We start from the raw sequence: 17,663 nt of genomic DNA, 5'->3' as shown, positions 1-17,663 counted from the left end.
ATCGAATTATAATTCGGTTTGATTTCCTTTTGACGATATGCTTACGAAATCTGAATATCTGGAGTTGAGAGATTGTTCAAGGTTGTTCAAATTTTTCGAGCATCCGCAAGGATCGGAAGCTCGAAAAATTCTACAGCCGGCTTGGTTGAAAAAAATGATCCCCGGTTGAAAAATTAGTCTGGATCCGCCACTGCCTATAATTAAAGTTAAGACCTTGCCCTGAGGTAGGCATGCGATGCTGCGACCTCGTTATGAGGTAGGCATACGATGCTGACGCCTTGTCCTGTGATGCCGATACCTTGTCATGAGGTAGACATACGATGCCGGTACCCTGTCATGAGATAGGCGTGCGATGCCGGTATCTTGTCGTGAGGTAGGCATATAAGTTTAGGCATGGATCATGAGGTCGATTATGAGGTGGTGTATTATCATTGAGGAATGGTCATCCATACGGCGAAAAACTCCTCTTGTGTACCCCCAAGTGTATGTTGTCATTTTGATGAGGTTTACGTTCTGCTGGGTTATCATTTGGTTTGAGGGTGAGGTATCCGTGCTGATGGGGGAGGGGGCCTGGACATTTTACGTGAGGTCTGCGTCTACCGTGTTAAGAGAGAGCTTTTCTCTAAGGGAGATTGATCTTCCCTACCTTCCCCTTGGTACCAAGGAAATATTACCTCGTATCTACTCCGGGCTTCTGGTCCTTCCTCTACACCCCGTATTTCTTCGTCCCAGAGGATTATTTGCTCTGGATCAGAGGGGTCTCATCTTTTTTTCTATTTTGGGTGCACGTGAAAGAGGCAAACTTGATGGATACCGTCGCAGAGAGGAGCGTGACTTTGAGATGTTGCTTAGTAGGGGAAGCCAAAGCCAAGTACGCAATCATATCACTTTCACTTTTATCTTCTTTGTACTGATGTTTTGTAGGTTAATTTGATAAAAATCACAGTGTGAATGCTGGTCTCCGATCCTCTCCTTTTCCCCTTCGATTTACGTATCTTCATCCACCTTCCCCTCCTTCCTTTTTTTTTCTCACTAGACGTACAACTTTCTCTTGTTCCCATTTTGTTCTTGTTAGCTAATCTGTCACTTTCTCATTTGCCGTACTGCGGATGCTTGCGAAGACCTTGCCTCTTTGCTGGGTTAGAAAAATAACCATTTATTGCTGCAGAGAACGTACACATTGATAAGAGAAACCTTAAATTCAGGCTTTCTTGATAATATGGATGGCAAAACCAAACTTAGGTACACGTTCCATGCTTAATTACCGAGACCAATTGCTATGAGTTTGTTGCATGAAGGTGATTGCATTATGACGCCACCCTTTATCTAAATATAAGTTATCTAGTTATAAAAACTTCAGCATGAAACTTATCTTAATGGTGTTTTAGCACTGTGAAATTTTGACAACTTTAGCAGTTATACCAGTTTGTTTGAGGAACTTAGCTACGTTAAATTACTAGTATATAAACCTTTAGCATTTGTGGATTGCCCATTTATATTGCTCATTTCCTGGAACTAACATGCGTCTGATCTCTACTCAGATTGTTTGCTTTTGCATATTTTTACTATAGTGTTTGGGATAGATCATACTTCTTACATTTTTTGTTAATTTCCCCACTTAATCAACTTGATACGGAGAATTCCATCAATAATTTGGTTTAATTTAACTTTCCCTCGTGGGAAACTGAAATGCATCTTGGTCTCCTTTACTTTTAGAAGATACAAAGAATGGGGTTCATTAGCTATTCCAACAATGGACATTAATCTTGCTAATTCTGAACGATAAACAAGTACTTTTGATCGGCTTGGATAAAATTGGCATTTTCATGTTTTTGTAGGAATGATGTTCTTCAGCATCGGCCTTCAGTTGGTAAGAGAAGACGGTATTGCTTTCATTTTATTTCTTTATCAATTTTGCAGTTGTCATGTTTCATATATGAGAGTTTTCCTAAGAAATCTTACTTCAAATCTAACTTTAGATTTATGATTGAAATTCTAGTTCTTATGCTAGGAATCATAAAACATGAAAACATATATTCAGCATCATATTGTAGTATTATTTAATGTAGTCCCATGAATATAGAAAACTCTCAAAAATATGCCCTTCCCATGAATTCAAACCTTGTAGGCTCCTTAAGTGGCATCTGAAAACGGTTTCTCCTAAGAGCCTCTAATGCCAGTAGGTCGCCATTTTATTGAACTCCCCCTATTACAGTGGCAATTATCATGTCACTTGATAGCAATTAGCAAACAGTCTAGCTAAGATCTTAACCTTTAAGTATGTCTCACGTCATGGAGCTTCTGGTCTATGGGCTTAAATTTTTTTTGTAATCAATGTGTCCGGTTTGCCCGACTAACCTTGATGGTAGATGATATTGTCCCTAATTCGTCTATCGGATAAATCTAAAGCACAGTTTATGCGAAGCTGGCCTCAAAAGTAGTCTGTCTCATTTGAAATTCAAATTTTAATGATCCTATTATTTTTATGAGTATGTTTTACTATTACACCACACTTGTGAGGTAGCCAAACTAAGTAAAGACAGTTTGGCCGATCTCTACACATGTGTCTATGTGGAGAAATAGTTCGATTCTTTCCTAGGTAAAAGCTTCGGTGAAATATCCCTCTAAATCAATTAGGTTTTTTTTTATACATGAGCACTCCTCTTGTTTTGATATTATTGGGCTCCGAACATTTTTTTTTGGCATGAGTAAAGGCATCTTTCAATCAACCTGTCTCATAATAAAAGTTGTGTATATTTAGATCGTATTTGGTTTAGAAATGTTTTTAATTTTTTTTTCATTTCTTAAAATTCAAAATCTAAAGGGCAAAAACAAAAAAGAATATTTCTTTTTATTAGAATTGTCAAACAATGCTCCTTTTTTATTTTTTTTTATCAAAATAATATCATTTTTTATTTATTATCAAAATGACATCCTGTCCGACCTTAGCTCATTTATATTTTCAAAATATTTTTATTTTAATGTTATTGTAGTAGTTATAAAATCAAAGCTACTACATAGTTGTAGCAACTATTGTTAGTATCCCTAGTGGTGTTTTGTTGCATTGTCAAATAAGTTAAGTTAGGTCCTTGTTGAGTTTTAATATGTGTGTATAAGTGTAAAAGGACTTAGAAGAACACACGTATATTCAATGGCTAAGGAACATTGGAAATAAAAAAGCCTTGGTAGAAGACGCAAGCAAGTGAGAATGATAATACGGGAAAAGAGCCGACGGACTTAAGTCAATCTGTGATATTAGAAGCTACGAAAGAGTATTTTAGTGGAGCAAGAAACGCGTACGAGGATGAGCTGGAAGGGTTCGGTGCATCCAAGGGATAAAAAGTCAAAAATAAGACTGCTTAAGGTGACCGAGATAAAGTTGACCTAAAGGCGAATGGTCAAGACTAAGGTTGACCATTCCCAGGCGATTGGACACTCTCTAGGCAATCAGTCCAAGGGCAACTTAGTCATCTAGACTCGTTAAAACGGATCAAACATAATACACATTTGAATTCATTATCTTTTTAGTTCTTGTGCTCAACCATTATACGAGGCTTCTTACCTCTGGATTATTTACAAAGAAGAAGAACATAGTGGACGCATCTTCATAGTTCTTGAACTAACAATCCGAGGATTATAATCAAGAAATTCATGCATCTTTCTTTTATGTGTTATTTCTTTAATGTGTGTGTCCTTGCTAAATCATTAGTAAGAAAAATAATTTTTTTATTTACAGGTCACTATTCACCCCTCATCTCTAGCGATTCAAATCGCTTCCACAACATCAACAATTGGTATCAGAGTTGGACCGCTCAGAAGAACTAATCGCTGATTTAGCATCTAGATCAGGACGAATGGCCAGATTAAGGGGGTGTTTGGTTTAAGGTTCCTCAGATGTAAATGTTCAGTTGAGTTTTTGAAATTTGTGCAATGGACATCATATGAGTGTTTGGGTTTAGATGGTGAATGTATATATGGGGTTGGGGTAACTGGAAATTGGGGGTTGGCAAAAAGGACCTGTGGAGGTCCTTTTTGCCAACCTGAAAGTTCAAATTACACATCTACCCTTGTAAAAAATATATAAGGATTTTTTTCAAGTTTTTAGTAAGGGTAAATAAGTAAATGGACATCTAAAATACAACTCAACCTCATATTCACCAAACACTCCATTTACATTTACATTTTCTCAACCTTTTCTCAACCCCAACTATACATTTACATATTTTCAACCCCAACTTTCCGTTGAAAAAATACAACTTAAAACCAAACACCCCCTAAGTATCCATCCACCAAAGTTTGAAGGTGACTTCACCATATGGAATAAGAAAATGGAGGTATTCTTTAAAATCAATTTTGAGATTATGTTATGTATTAAATACAGTTTTGAAGCACCTAGGAATGAAGATAGAGATGAACTCGAGAAGATAGATGGACCAAAAAGCAACGAGATGAGTTCGAGACCAATGGTAAGATAGAGTTTCACTTGTTAAGTGTTTTACTAGTGCAAGAACTTAACCAAATTGGCACCTACAATTCTACCAAAGAACTCTAGGAAAAATTTCTAAAGCTCCATGAAGGTACCTAAGAGGTTAAACTAGCCAGACGAGATCTATTAAGGAATAAACTCAACAATCTCTGATTGGAAAAGGGAGAAAATGTGACAAAATTACATGGAAGGCTAGGAGATCTTAACAAATCTCTACAATCTCAAATAAATAGTGTCAAATTGGGGCATGTTAAGGTATGCTTTAAATGCTTTCCCGTGCACTCAGGAATGGATGTCCATAGTAGACTCATATTTATAGAATCAGTGCATGCACTATAGGGGGGTGAATAACACTCGTTCGTTCATTTGTTCTGTTAAATAATGTAGCAGTAGAATTAGATAACAAAACATAAACTCACAAATTTTACTTGATTCCTAATCCCCCAGGATTAGTACGTCCAAGACCTATATACAGGAGGCACCCATCCATTAATGGTCTCATTTTTTAAATTTCTTTGGAGGCAGAGAAACTTATTTTACAATTAAAGTAATAATAAAAGTAAAGTATAAAAGTAAGACAAAAATAAATAAATACTCATGTAGGTCGATCTGAAAATCCTGAGCGTAGTGCACTTTTCATGAAATTCCTCCGATTGAGTATGACTTTGGTCGCATTTGACAGCACCGTGATGGAGTAGTAGAAATTAGGGTTCCCCTTGTGTTGCATGTGTTGGTGCCCCGGTTAGTTTTGATGTGATCAACCAGATTAAGTTAGGTCCTGCGTTATTCTAATCCCTTTGCTAAGTGTGCAGGAACTTAGGTACGGAGGAAGTCGAGCGTAAGACGTAGCGAACGAGAAGGGTTGCGCGGGGAAGTGAGCCGACGGGCTCAGTGCAATCCGAGGGACGCGGAAGCTACGGAAGAGTACGCCGGTGGAGCGAGAAGGACGTGCGCGGCGTCCGAGGGACGAGAAGCCGGGAGGAAGCACGCTTGAGGGGCGAAAGGCCGGAGTCGGGTTCGGGTGAGCCTAACTCCGGTTGGCCAGAAATCACCCAGAAGATCCACCTACAAAAAGTCAACTAAGTTGACTTTGACCAAGTCAACATTTGACTTGGACCAGGCTTGACCAAGTTGGAATTTGAGATTGCAACATTTTGCATGGCTTAATTGGAAAGCATTGCAAGTTGCATTGGCTAAATGTTGGCTTGGAGATAAAATGGTTTTAACGTTAACGTTGCATGAACGTTGGATTAAAGAAAAGGATAAAGTTTATCCTTTTATCTCCAATCAATGTTTGAACGTTGCATCCTGGCTTAAATCAATGTTTGAGATTTAAGGTTATCTTCGATCAACGATTTGGATCGCATCAACGGATCAACGGCCAAGAGAAAGTTCATCTACGATCAACGATCTAGATCTATTCTCTTGGGCTATAAATAGACTTAGAGTTTTAGAGTTAAATCATCAATTACTTTTGTAAATCTTCTCTCTAAGTCTCTGTGCTATAATTGTAAAGGCTTCTCCGCCTAAAGGAGTTTTTGATTGAGCATTCACTGCCTTGGAAGCAACGATCCAGTTGCAACCAAGTTTTTTTTTAAAGACGAGTGTCATTCTGCTAAACCGTCTATTCACCCCCCTCTAGCCGGTCCAACCCGATCCTACAAGTGGTATCAGAGCGAGGTTCGCCGCAGAAGGACTAACCGCCAACTGCAGCACCGTCAACCAAAATGGTCGGACCCGTCATCTACCCGCCAAAATTCGAGGGGGAGTTCGCCGAATGGAAGCGCAAAATGGAGGTATTTTTCACGACAGAATTTGAATTATTTATAATAATGCAGTCTGGTTTTGCAGCTCCCGTAGAAAAGGATTTAACCAAATGGAGCAAGAAGGACCAATCTGATTTTGTGGCGAATGGAAAAGCAGTTTACCATTTGCTTTCTGTACTCCCGGCACAAGAGGTCAACCGAATCGGCGATTACGCATCCGCTAAAGAACTCTGGGAAAAATTCCTAGAGTTACACGAAGGGACTTCAGAGGCCAAACTCGCCAAAAGGGATCTTCTCCGCAACCAACTGACCAACCTCCGGATGGAAGAAGGCGAAACGGTAGCGCATCTGCACTCAAAGATAAAAGGTTTAATAACTGAACTAACGAATCTCGGAGAAAAGGTAAGTAATCGAGATTCGCTAAGGTACGCGCTTAATTCGTTCCCGAGAAATTCTGATTGGTCTTCCTTTGTCGATTCATTTTTTATTGCTAAAGATCTCGAGACAACTTCGCTCGAGAATTTATTTTCAACATTTGAACTTCATGAATCAAGAATTGTAGGAAGTCGAAAGGCGAACGGTGTAGCCCTGAACGTGAAAACAACGGAACCAGAATCGGCGTCCTCGGATGATGAAGGAGGAGAAAAAGGATATCTGGTAAGAAAATTTAAAAAATTTATTAAATCTAATCAGTCTTCAAAGTTTCAGGGAAAGAAGAGATCTCCAAAAAGGAGGACAGTAAAATGCTACAATTGTGACGAAGATGGTCACATAAAGGAAAATTGTCCTAAACTAAAGAACAAGAAGAAGGACTCCCAGGCAAAGAAGAAGGCCTTGAAAGCAACGTGGGATGACACGTCTTCCGACGATTCAGAACACGAAGAGTATGCTGGACTTGCTCTAATGGCAAGTCATCAAGAGGAGGACGACGAAGAAAGCACATCGGAGATGAGCATCGATCAAGGGGGAGAGTCATCCGATGAAAGCAGCAGCGACGATGAACCACTAAGTGATAGGTATGACGACATGGTAAGTGAGGTATGCAAACTATCTCCTAACGAATTATTTTTTGCTATAAAATCTCTTTTTAATAATTTATGCAAAAATAGAAGAAAACTTTTGAATTTGAAAAAACAATTATCTACATCATGTCCATTAAGCATGTTTGATAATTTAAAAAATAGAAATGAAAATTTAGAAAATTTAGTTGCAAAATTGGAAATTGATATTACATGTCTGCGACAGAAAAAGAATTATTATACTCAAGGGTTAAATTGGTATGTTAAAAATCATAAGGGTCAACTTAGAAAAATTCCCAAAAATTATGTACCCCCAAAATTTTTAATTAACCCGGTAGATAGGAACTTATTTTGGGTTCCTAAATCTTTTTTAAACTGATTTTTTATTACATATGTATTTAGTTGACTAATTTTTTTATTATTTTTCATTATTTTAGAAAATTCAGTTCGATTGGTTTTTGCTAAAGAAAAATTGTGTTTCTATTTTTCCTCGATGCACAGAAATGTCATTTATCAATTGGAAATTTTTCAAAATTTTTTTTCATAATTTCTCATTCGAAACTCAAATTCTAAATCTTAAAAATTAAAAATTTTATTTTCATTCTTAAAAATTTTATTTATCTTCAAATATTTAATTTATTTTTCCTCACAAATAATTTTTAATTTTCTATTAATTTTTTATCTAAATGTTTATTTTTCCTCATTTAATTAATTCCGATTCAAACATTTTATTCAACCTTCACAAAAATTTTCAAATTTATTATGATTTATTCTACATTTATTAGACACTTATATAAAAAAAAAAAATTCAGGATTTTTTTCAGTTTAAATCAGACTTGCACATTTTTCCCCTTACTTAGTTTTCAATACCCCGTTTTTGCTGTGATCAAAGGGGGAGAGTAGGCTGAAGTTCAGGGGGAGGTTATAATTTTGACATGCAAATTTCTTTTTATACTTAACTGTTTATTTAGTTTTATTGCTTTTATTATTTTTTGGTTTAACCCTAACTGAACCTGGGTTGATGCACATCAAAAAGGGGGAGATTGTTGGTGCCCCGGTTAGTTTTGATGTGATCAACCAGATTAAGTTAGGTCCTGCGTTATTCTAATCCCTTTGCTAAGTGTGCAGGAACTTAGGTACGGAGGAAGTCGAGCGTAAGACGTAGCGAACGAGAAGGGTTGCGCGGGGAAGTGAGCCGACGGGCTCAGTGCAATCCGAGGGACGCGGAAGCTACGGAAGAGTACGCCGGTGGAGCGAGAAGGACGTGCGCGACGTCCGAGGGACGAGAAGCCGGGAGGAAGCACGCTTGAGGGGCGAAAGGCCGGAGTCGGGTTCGGGTGAGCCTAACTCCGGTTGGCCAGAAATCACCCAGAAGATCCACCTACAAAAAGTCAACTAAGTTGACTTTGACCAAGTCAACATTTGACTTGGACCAGGCTTGACCAAGTTGGAAGTTTGCATGTGCATTGGAGACTGCATGGCTTAATTAAAAGCATTGCACATGAATTGCATGGCTTGGCTTAAATACACAATTTAACGTTGCATGAACGTTGGATTAAGGATAAAGTTTATCCTTTTATCTCCAATCCATGTTTGAACGTTGCATGGCTTAAATCAAATCAATGTTTGAGATTTAAGGTTATCTTCGATCAACGATTTGGATCGCATCAACGGATCAACGGCCAAGAGAAAGTTCATCTACGATCAACGATCTAGATCTATTCTCTTGGGCTATAAATAGACTTAGAGTTTTAGAGTTAAGGAATCAAATTACTTTTGTAAATCTTCTCTAGCTAAGTCTCAGTGCTATAATTGTAAAGGCTTCTCCGCCTAAAGGAGTTCTTTGATTGAGCATTCACTGCCTTGGAAGCAACGATCCAGTTGCAACCAAGTTTTTTTTAAAGACGAGTGTCATTCTGCTAAACCGTCTATTCACCCCCCTCTAGCCGGTCCAACCCGATCCTACATAAGAAGATTTCTTTACTATTATGAAATTACACAAGTGTAGATATGCAGGTATGAAATAAATAGAGAAGACAAACCACAACCTAGCTCTAAAAGTAAAGCAGAGTGAGTCAGATTCATATTCAGAGTCTTCAATGGATGGAGATGAATAAGCATATTTGTTCAGGAAAATGAAGAAATATTTTAAAACTAATAATTTTGACAAGATACAAGCAACCAAACTACTAAAAAAGAAGCAAAAAAAGAAGGTAAGATGCTTTAACTGTGATGAAGAGGGTCACATCAAAGACTACTGCCCCAAGATCAAGAACAAGATCAAAGAGAAGGGGAAATATAAAGTGAAGCCCAAAAAAATAATTCTGAAAGCAACATAGAGTGGCACCTGATCTTCAGAGGATTCAGAGACTGAGTATATGGCTGATCTTGCATTAGTAGCAACTCATCAAGAAAAAGATTTAAAAAGCTCAAGTGGAGAAAGCAACAGTGTAGGGGGAGCCTCGACCTATGAATCCGATACGATAGGTGAGGTGCATAATCTACCCTCAAATCAATTGTACAATGCTATTAAAATGCTTTCTAGTTCATTATACAAACTAAGAACTAAGCGTATAGAATTGAAGAAAATAAAAATTAACTTGGAAAATAAATTGAAAAACTCTTGTTCAAAGGAAGAAGTAGAAATAGTATTGAATGAAAATGCTAAATTAAAAGAGCAAATAGAAACTCAAAAATTAACATTAGATAAATTTAGTATGAGTTAATATGATGTTAAAGAATAAAAGAACAAGATTTTGTCCACAAGGATTAATGTATGGTGGATCAAATTGTAATTTTAGATACCTTATGGGCGAAATTAGAAAAATATCAAAAAAATTATTCTGTAAAAATATTTGATAAATTCAATAGGCATAAATTTATTTTGGATACTTAAATCCAATCTAAACACTTAGTAAAATTTTAAAATAGTCAACCATATAAATGAATATATTTGAACAAATAGTTGACTCGATATGCATGTGTAAAATTATTATTTTTTAAATATTTTACTCAAATATTTTATAAAAAAATATTTATCTATAAAATTAGAGCGTTGTTTCTATTAGTAGAAAAAATTTCATATTTTTGGAAGCATAGAAATTTTACTAAACTTATTTTTGAAAAATATGTATATTAAAATTAAAAAATTAAAGAAAAAAATTTTCATTAAAATTAATTTTCTATGATAGGACATATTGAGCTTTACACTTAATAAATATTTCATATTTTTCATTACAAAAATTAAGATTATTTATGATGAAATATATTTTCATCGCAACCTATGCAATGAAAATTTATTTCGTCGTTATGGAGGACGAAAAATTATTCATGAAAAATAAATAAGATTTGGTGACGAACTCTGTGTTCGTCGTCAATTTTTAGCGATGAAAATTTATTTTTGTCGCCAATTCGGACAACGAACAAAGAGTTCGTCGTCAAAGTTTCGATAGCACAGTAGATTACGATATGTTTGCGATGAAACTATATTCGTTGTAAAATTCATCACAGTTCAATGAAATTTCCTACAGCTGCTATTTATTTTATTCTCCAATCCTGTTTACATCAAATACTTCAACTCAAAAACTAAACACATCCTATCTATCATTCAATACAATCCTATTTACATCAAATACTTCCAACTTAAATATTTAACACATCCTATCTATCATTCAAAACAAATAGCCAACATATCAATTCAACATAATACTTAATAACAATGTCAATCAATACAAACAACCAATGAAATATTAACATCAACGTTCAACATCAATATAAGCAAATAAGTTATCATAACATCATTCTAATTCAACAAGTCTCAATCAACATGTCTCAAAACATCATAACATCATCTTGAATAAACAAGTCTGAAAATATCCAATACATCAAATAAAAATAACAACAAAATATCAAAACAATCAAAAATAAAAAGTATCATCGTCTACGACATCGACCTCAGAAAATACTTTCTGCTTCACTTTCGTCTCCGTCCATACTTCTTCTTTTCCTACATCACAAAATAAAATAGAAAAAGTATTATTTTGTACAAATTAACTATAATATGTAATTACTTACTTCACCGCCATCCTTGATTTCACCAATCATATTCGAAATAAAATAACAATGTTAATCAATAATAAAAAATAAAGAATTTACAAATAAAATAAAATATGTAGAGCAATACTAATTGTGACAAAAATCAAAATTATACACAACTATAGGCTTATGAAGAATTATCATCATCACCAGAACCAAGAGGAATCTGACTCGGAGCGGAGCCTAATTGAAGATGTCGCATAATGAAATCCTGTTGTCGACGCATTTCTCTCATCTCTTCATCCCTTTGTATGAATTAGTAACTTCTTCAGTTAGATTTTCTATCTGTGTCCTTACTATTAGTGGGGTGGAAGAAGATATGCCAGCAACTTGATGAGTTCTGCTCAAAGAACTTATTCCCAATATCCTTCCCCCCTTGAATCTCCCACTCACCTCCAACTAGATATTCAGATCATTCCTAACAAAGGGCTCAGATTCATCATTGTTATCATTAGCACTTGAACTTCTCTGTGCTAGCTCTAGCTCATTATATTTTTTCTGTATTGAAATACAAATACATTTAATAAGTTAGAGTACGTACATAACTATTAGAATTTAATTAAGTTAAAAATTATAATCCAAACTTTAATAGCTCTAGCTCTATTCCCAATCCAAGTCTTATCTTTCTTTTGAAATATGCGGGTAAAAATCTCTATAAAAAGTTGTTCCTTCCCCATTTCCTTAGCCTGAAAATACATTGTTAGAAATAATGTAATAGTTTAAAATTAATTAATAACTTAGTGTTTATAAAAAATTTATCAATTTGCGTGTATGTTCATCAATGTTGATTGAGTCTCTCGCATATGTTGTAGATGAGTCTCCAGAATTAAATATTTGATTTGTTTTGTTCTAGTGACTTCTTTGTTTACTCTCCTCGATTTTTCAAAAATCAAGGATCCTAGCCTAATTTCCATCGGTGATGCACGGTGACTTTTTTCCCCTTAGTCTTTGCATGATTTAGAACATGTTGAATGTGATCCCCACATTTTTTCTTAAAAATTCTCTTGATTTTTAATTCTTCAGATGGATCCCAATTGAATGTCCGCTAAAATTAAAAAATAACAAATGATTATATATTCATTTTAATTTGATATATCAACTGAAGGGAATATATATCTTAAATTCGTTCCACCATAATTCTTTTATGGGTGTTGGAGTGCTAGTATATGTCATAGAAGCTCTTCCCTAATGGTTATTCATAATTTTATTAATTTTACGAATAACATGTACAGAATTTTAAAATCTATCATAAAATTTCAAACAAACATTATTAAATAAACTAAATAAGATGAAATTTGAATATCTAAAAAATTGATAAGATAACTATTATATAGGAAAATATATAATTAAAAAGTATATGACCTTATTTTTAGCTAGAATCAAGAATACTAAATTATTAAATACTTACGAATCTCTGTGAGGGGATTATATACTCTCGAATATTCTACAACTCAGCAGCAGATGTCTAGGAGAAGAAGGGCCTGGAGATTGCAATGGCGACAAATCCAACGAAGGTGCATGAGATGGTCCTGCTGAATCAGGGTGTGGCGTCGGTACAGTGCTAGGTGCCGAAGCAAACTGATTAGGAGTACTTCATCTATGACCACCACATCAAAACTGTCAACCAAAATTATTATGAGATAAAATAATAAATATTTATTACATAATGAGGAATATGAAAAAACTTACCATATTTGCTAAGATTAAAGCAGGTGCAAAATCAAACACGTAAATAATGTCACTTGTAATGACCTATAAGAAAAACTACAGTGCATTAATAGATAATCACTAATATTTAACAATAAGACAGTATATAGACAATTAAGTAACAACAAGTTATATAAATGTGCAGATTAAAACTAAATTTACTCATAAAAAATACATTACCATTTTTAAAAAATCTCCTTATTTTTTTATTATATAATAATATCAAAGTCCTCATTTTCATTGGCATTCTCGTCGTCGTCGTCGTCGTCGTCATTTGATTCATTCTCATTAATTTCACTTGCATCCACATTTATTACTACTCCACTGGGATCTCGTAATGTTGAAATAATATATTCTTCTGTCTGAAATGTGTTTCTAACTTCCTCTTGTTGATATGCAATGTCTTCTCAACGTTCCTCAATCTTTTTCCATGCTTTAGTTTTACAAACAGCCCACCAATCATTTTTGTCACATTTCAAACTAGGATACGAAGCATAGAATACTTGAATCGCTTGTTGTGCCAACACAAATGGTTCATATCTTTTATACAATCTCTTATGATTTATTTCAACTAAATTATAGTGTGGATGCACCTTCATTCCTTTGACAGGGTCAAACCAGCGACACATAAATAAAATAACTCGCATTTCTGGTCTAGGATATTCTACCTCTATAATTTCATCGAGCAAACCATAAAAATCATTGCTTGCACCTCTATCATGATCTGATGACTGAACACATACCCCACTATTCATTGTAGTCTTCCCATTCCATATTCTTGAGTATGAAAATTATATCCGTTTATGAAATATGTTGGTCAAGTGCGTACCAATGCTTTTGGACCCCAAGAAAGATGAAATAGAAATTCTTGCTCAAGGTGAGCTTGATTATCATAAACCTAAAATCAAATAAATATGTTTAAAAGTTTGCATATGTATAAATCATAGTACAATTTAGATTGACTACTTACATATGATTTGAACCACAATGATTATCATGAACCTAAATTCTTCTTCGCAAAATTGATCAAAGTCTTGTGTCGACATTTCAGAATATAAGTGTTGAAAAATCCTTCAAAAAAAATTATAACACAAAGAATTTATGACATAAGAAATTAAAAAAATATAAAATATATACTAACTCAAAATATGACATGACTTCTGGATAATTCAGTAAAATATATGTTTGGGTTGCACGTCATTCTTGACCAGTTAAATATCTCTGCTTACATTGTCCACTTGGTCGACCAAGATAGTTAAAAATTGAAAATGAGTTCAAATTTTGATCAATAGGGCCCTCATCATTTCTTCCCGGTCTTTACCTTTTGCTCTTAATATGAGGCTTAAAATAATATGATGCAAAAATTATTATTTCCTCCATAATGTATGCATTAACAATAGAGGCTTCAACATGTGCTTTATTTTTTACTTTTTTCTTCAAATGATATAGAAATCTATTTATCATATAAGAAATTTATTAGATATCAAAAACATATAATAAAATTAATAAATATTTATCATTAATTGAAATTTAAAATTTTACCTTTCAAACGGATACATCTACCGAAAATAGACAGGACCTCCAACTTTAGTCTCATGTGACAAATAAACCAAAAGATATTCCATGAAATTAAAAATAAAGTTGGAAATATCCTTTCTAAATTGCACAAAATGATTAGAATATCTCTCTCTAAAGACGTCATGTGTGAATGTCTCAAAACTGTTGAGCAAATATTATGAAGGAAAATGCTTAACTCCGAAATTGCACCCGAGATAAAATTTGATAAAAGTTCCCTAAATGCAATAGGAATAAATCTTTTCATGAATATATGGCAGTCATGACTTTTCAAACCAATTAATTTGCATTCCTTCAAATCAATACATCTTCCAATATTAGAGACATAACCATTTGAAAATTTTAAAGATTTTAACCATTCATAAATAATACGTCTCTGATCCTTATTTAATGTATAAACTGTCTTTGACTTTGGTCCCCTATTATTTTCATCAACATCAAGAGTGAGTCTTTTACAAAAGAGTCATATATCTTTTCTTGCATCCAGATTGTCTTTTATTTTTACGGCGATATCCATCACTGTATTTATTAGATTATCAAAAATATTCTTCTCAATATGCATTACATCTAAATTATGATGAATCAAATAACTGTACTAATATGGTAAATTGCAAAATATACTCCGTTTAGTCCATTTGTACTTCCATATTCATAAGTTATATCATGTAGATCTTCAATAATTGATGGAAAGTTAAGGACTCTATTTCTTCTGAATTTATGATTTGGTGATAAAAATTATCTATGACAATCAAAATAACTCAACTTCATCCTAAAATTCCAACGGTACTCCATCCTGATAACATGTCATAAGTCGGAAAGTCATTTATCGTTCAAAAAAGTACAACCTTTATTATAAATATCTTATTAGTATGAACATCATATGTAGGAAAACCATCATCCCTTAATTGTTTCAGCTCTGCAATTAGTGGTTACATATAAACATCAATTAACTTCTTCGGATTTTGCAGGCTAGACACAACTAATGTTAAAAACATATACGGCGTTTTTATACACATCCCAGGTGGAAAATTATACAGAGTTAATATAACTGGCCAACAAGAACAATTTCTTCCTGATTTGTCAAATGGAGCAAATCCATCAGCACAGAGACCTAATCTTATATTCTGAGTTTCCTTCGCAAATTCAAGATATGTTCTATTAAAATTTTTCCATGTCATTATATCTGTTCGATGACACATTAAACCCTCTTCTATTTGATGATTTGCATGCTAAGTCATGTGTTCAGTAATGACTTCTGATGCATAGAGTCTTTGTAACCTATAAACAAATTTTCATACAATAACATATATTTTATTTTATTGCCAAACTAATTTAGTTATGAGCTTGAGGGCAATGAATGCCTTAAATCTCACAACCATTAAAAGATTGTTTAAAAGAATCTTTAGTGAGTTCTGAAGACAGTCAAATTAAAGAGAATGACACTAACTCACGAAGAGTCTTAAAAATGCAAAATGTCTCATTAGCATGGTCTGATTTGCCACAAAGAGATGAATCCATAAATATTACCAAAATCATGAAAAAAACAGTATATTGTTGTGGGGTTCAGTGATTGAGATAATTGATGGATCTATCCATGTATCATAAAGTATTAATTATATGTTGTTGAGAAATACAGTATACCCTTTGCTTTTTTGAATTACAGAAATCTTTAAGGAGGATTTTGTTTGTGCAAGATCATTTACAAAATAACTAATTGCTCATTGCGTGCATTGGACAGGCTCCCGAAGTGGTGAAAGAAGTGAATGAGTGGGTTCACAAGGGAACCAATGGTTTAATCAAAGACCTGATTCCTGATGGTTCAGTGAATAGCTCGACCAAACTTATTATTGCTAATGCTCTATACTTTAAAGGAACATGGGCTGACAAGTTTGATAGTTCCCAAACCAAAGAAGGAACATTTCATCTCTTAGATAGGAACACAGTCAAAGTTCCATTCATGAGTACCAAGGAAGATCAATTCATTTCTGAATTCATAGGCTTTAAAGTACTCAAGCTGTACTACAACCAGAAGCCTGGTCAGAGACGCTTCTACATGCTAATATTTCTTCCTGATGAGAAAAATGGCCTCAATGAACTGATGCAGAGGATGTTATCTGAACCCGGATTCATTGGACGACACACTCCTCATGGTATCGTTGAAGTAGAAAACTTCATCATTCCGAAGTTCAAAATTGGACATGGATTTGAGGCATCCAAGATCTTGATAGACATGGGGATGAGAGCCCCCTTTGATATGGCACAAGCAGATTTCACAGAGATGATATTGAGTTCTTTGGGAGATAAGTTTTATATTTCAGGTGTGCACCACAAGGCTAGTATTGAGGTGGACGAAGGAGGTACCATTGCAGCTGCAGCTACTGCATATGGATTTGGCTCGTGTCTTTCTCCTCCTCCTGTGGATTTTGTAGCTGACCATCCTTTTATGTTTGCAATTGTTGAGGAGGATAGTGAAGCATTGTTGTTCGTGGGGCATCTAGTTAATCCCTTGCTGGAGTAGATAGATGTCTCTTTCTATATTTTTATAGCATCCGTGCGTCGCCTCTAATAAAGCTACTGAACAGCATCAACTATGTATTTGTGGTTGCTAAAGGGGTGAATAGCAATTATCAAAATTAATTTAAATAGAATTAATAATGCAGTGAAAACAAATTTTAAATAAGAAAAGTGATAACTAAATTACAAGTGTATTTAATGTGGTTTGGAATTCTTAAATTTTTACTCTATGATATATCAATCCGTTAGGTGAATCACTCCTTATAAATCATTAGTATTTTTTTCTTCTTTTTGGAACATCTTAAGAGGTAGGTAAACCTTTTTACAATACAGTATTTGACACAATAATAATTATCAAATGGAGTACAAATAGTCAAATAATCAGACAAGCTATAGTTAAATAAATAACAATAACTAAAGTATATGAGGTGGATAGTCGCAAGTAACAAACGAGAGCTTTTTTGAAGAACGAGCTTCGCTTTTGAGTTGATTCTTGAGTTA

The 17,663-nt window shown here is 34.4% G+C and overlaps 1 protein-coding gene across 1 annotated transcript; it reads left to right on the top strand.

Moving 5' to 3' along the window:
• Positions 1–6,213: 6,213 nt before the first annotated feature.
• On the top strand, positions 6,214–17,295 carry LOC141842879 (serpin-ZXA-like). The gene is made up of 4 exons (XM_074730861.1): positions 6,214–6,282; positions 6,325–6,654; positions 6,961–7,281; positions 16,387–17,295. Exons 1-4 carry the CDS (start codon positions 6,214–6,216, stop codon positions 17,164–17,166), a joined length of 1,500 nt encoding a protein of 499 aa, XP_074586962.1. The 3' UTR covers positions 17,167–17,295.
• The last annotated feature ends 368 nt before the right edge of the window (positions 17,296–17,663 follow it).

This window comes from Curcuma longa, chromosome 12 (genome assembly GCF_044706935.1).
Source record: "Curcuma longa cultivar G26 ecotype Majalengka, Jawa Barat chromosome 12, ITB_CL_G26_1.1, whole genome shotgun sequence".
NCBI lineage: Eukaryota > Viridiplantae > Streptophyta > Magnoliopsida > Zingiberales > Zingiberaceae > Curcuma > Curcuma longa.
The sequence above is the reverse complement of the archived record's forward strand: the minus strand, read 5'-3'. Positions and strand labels throughout refer to the sequence as shown.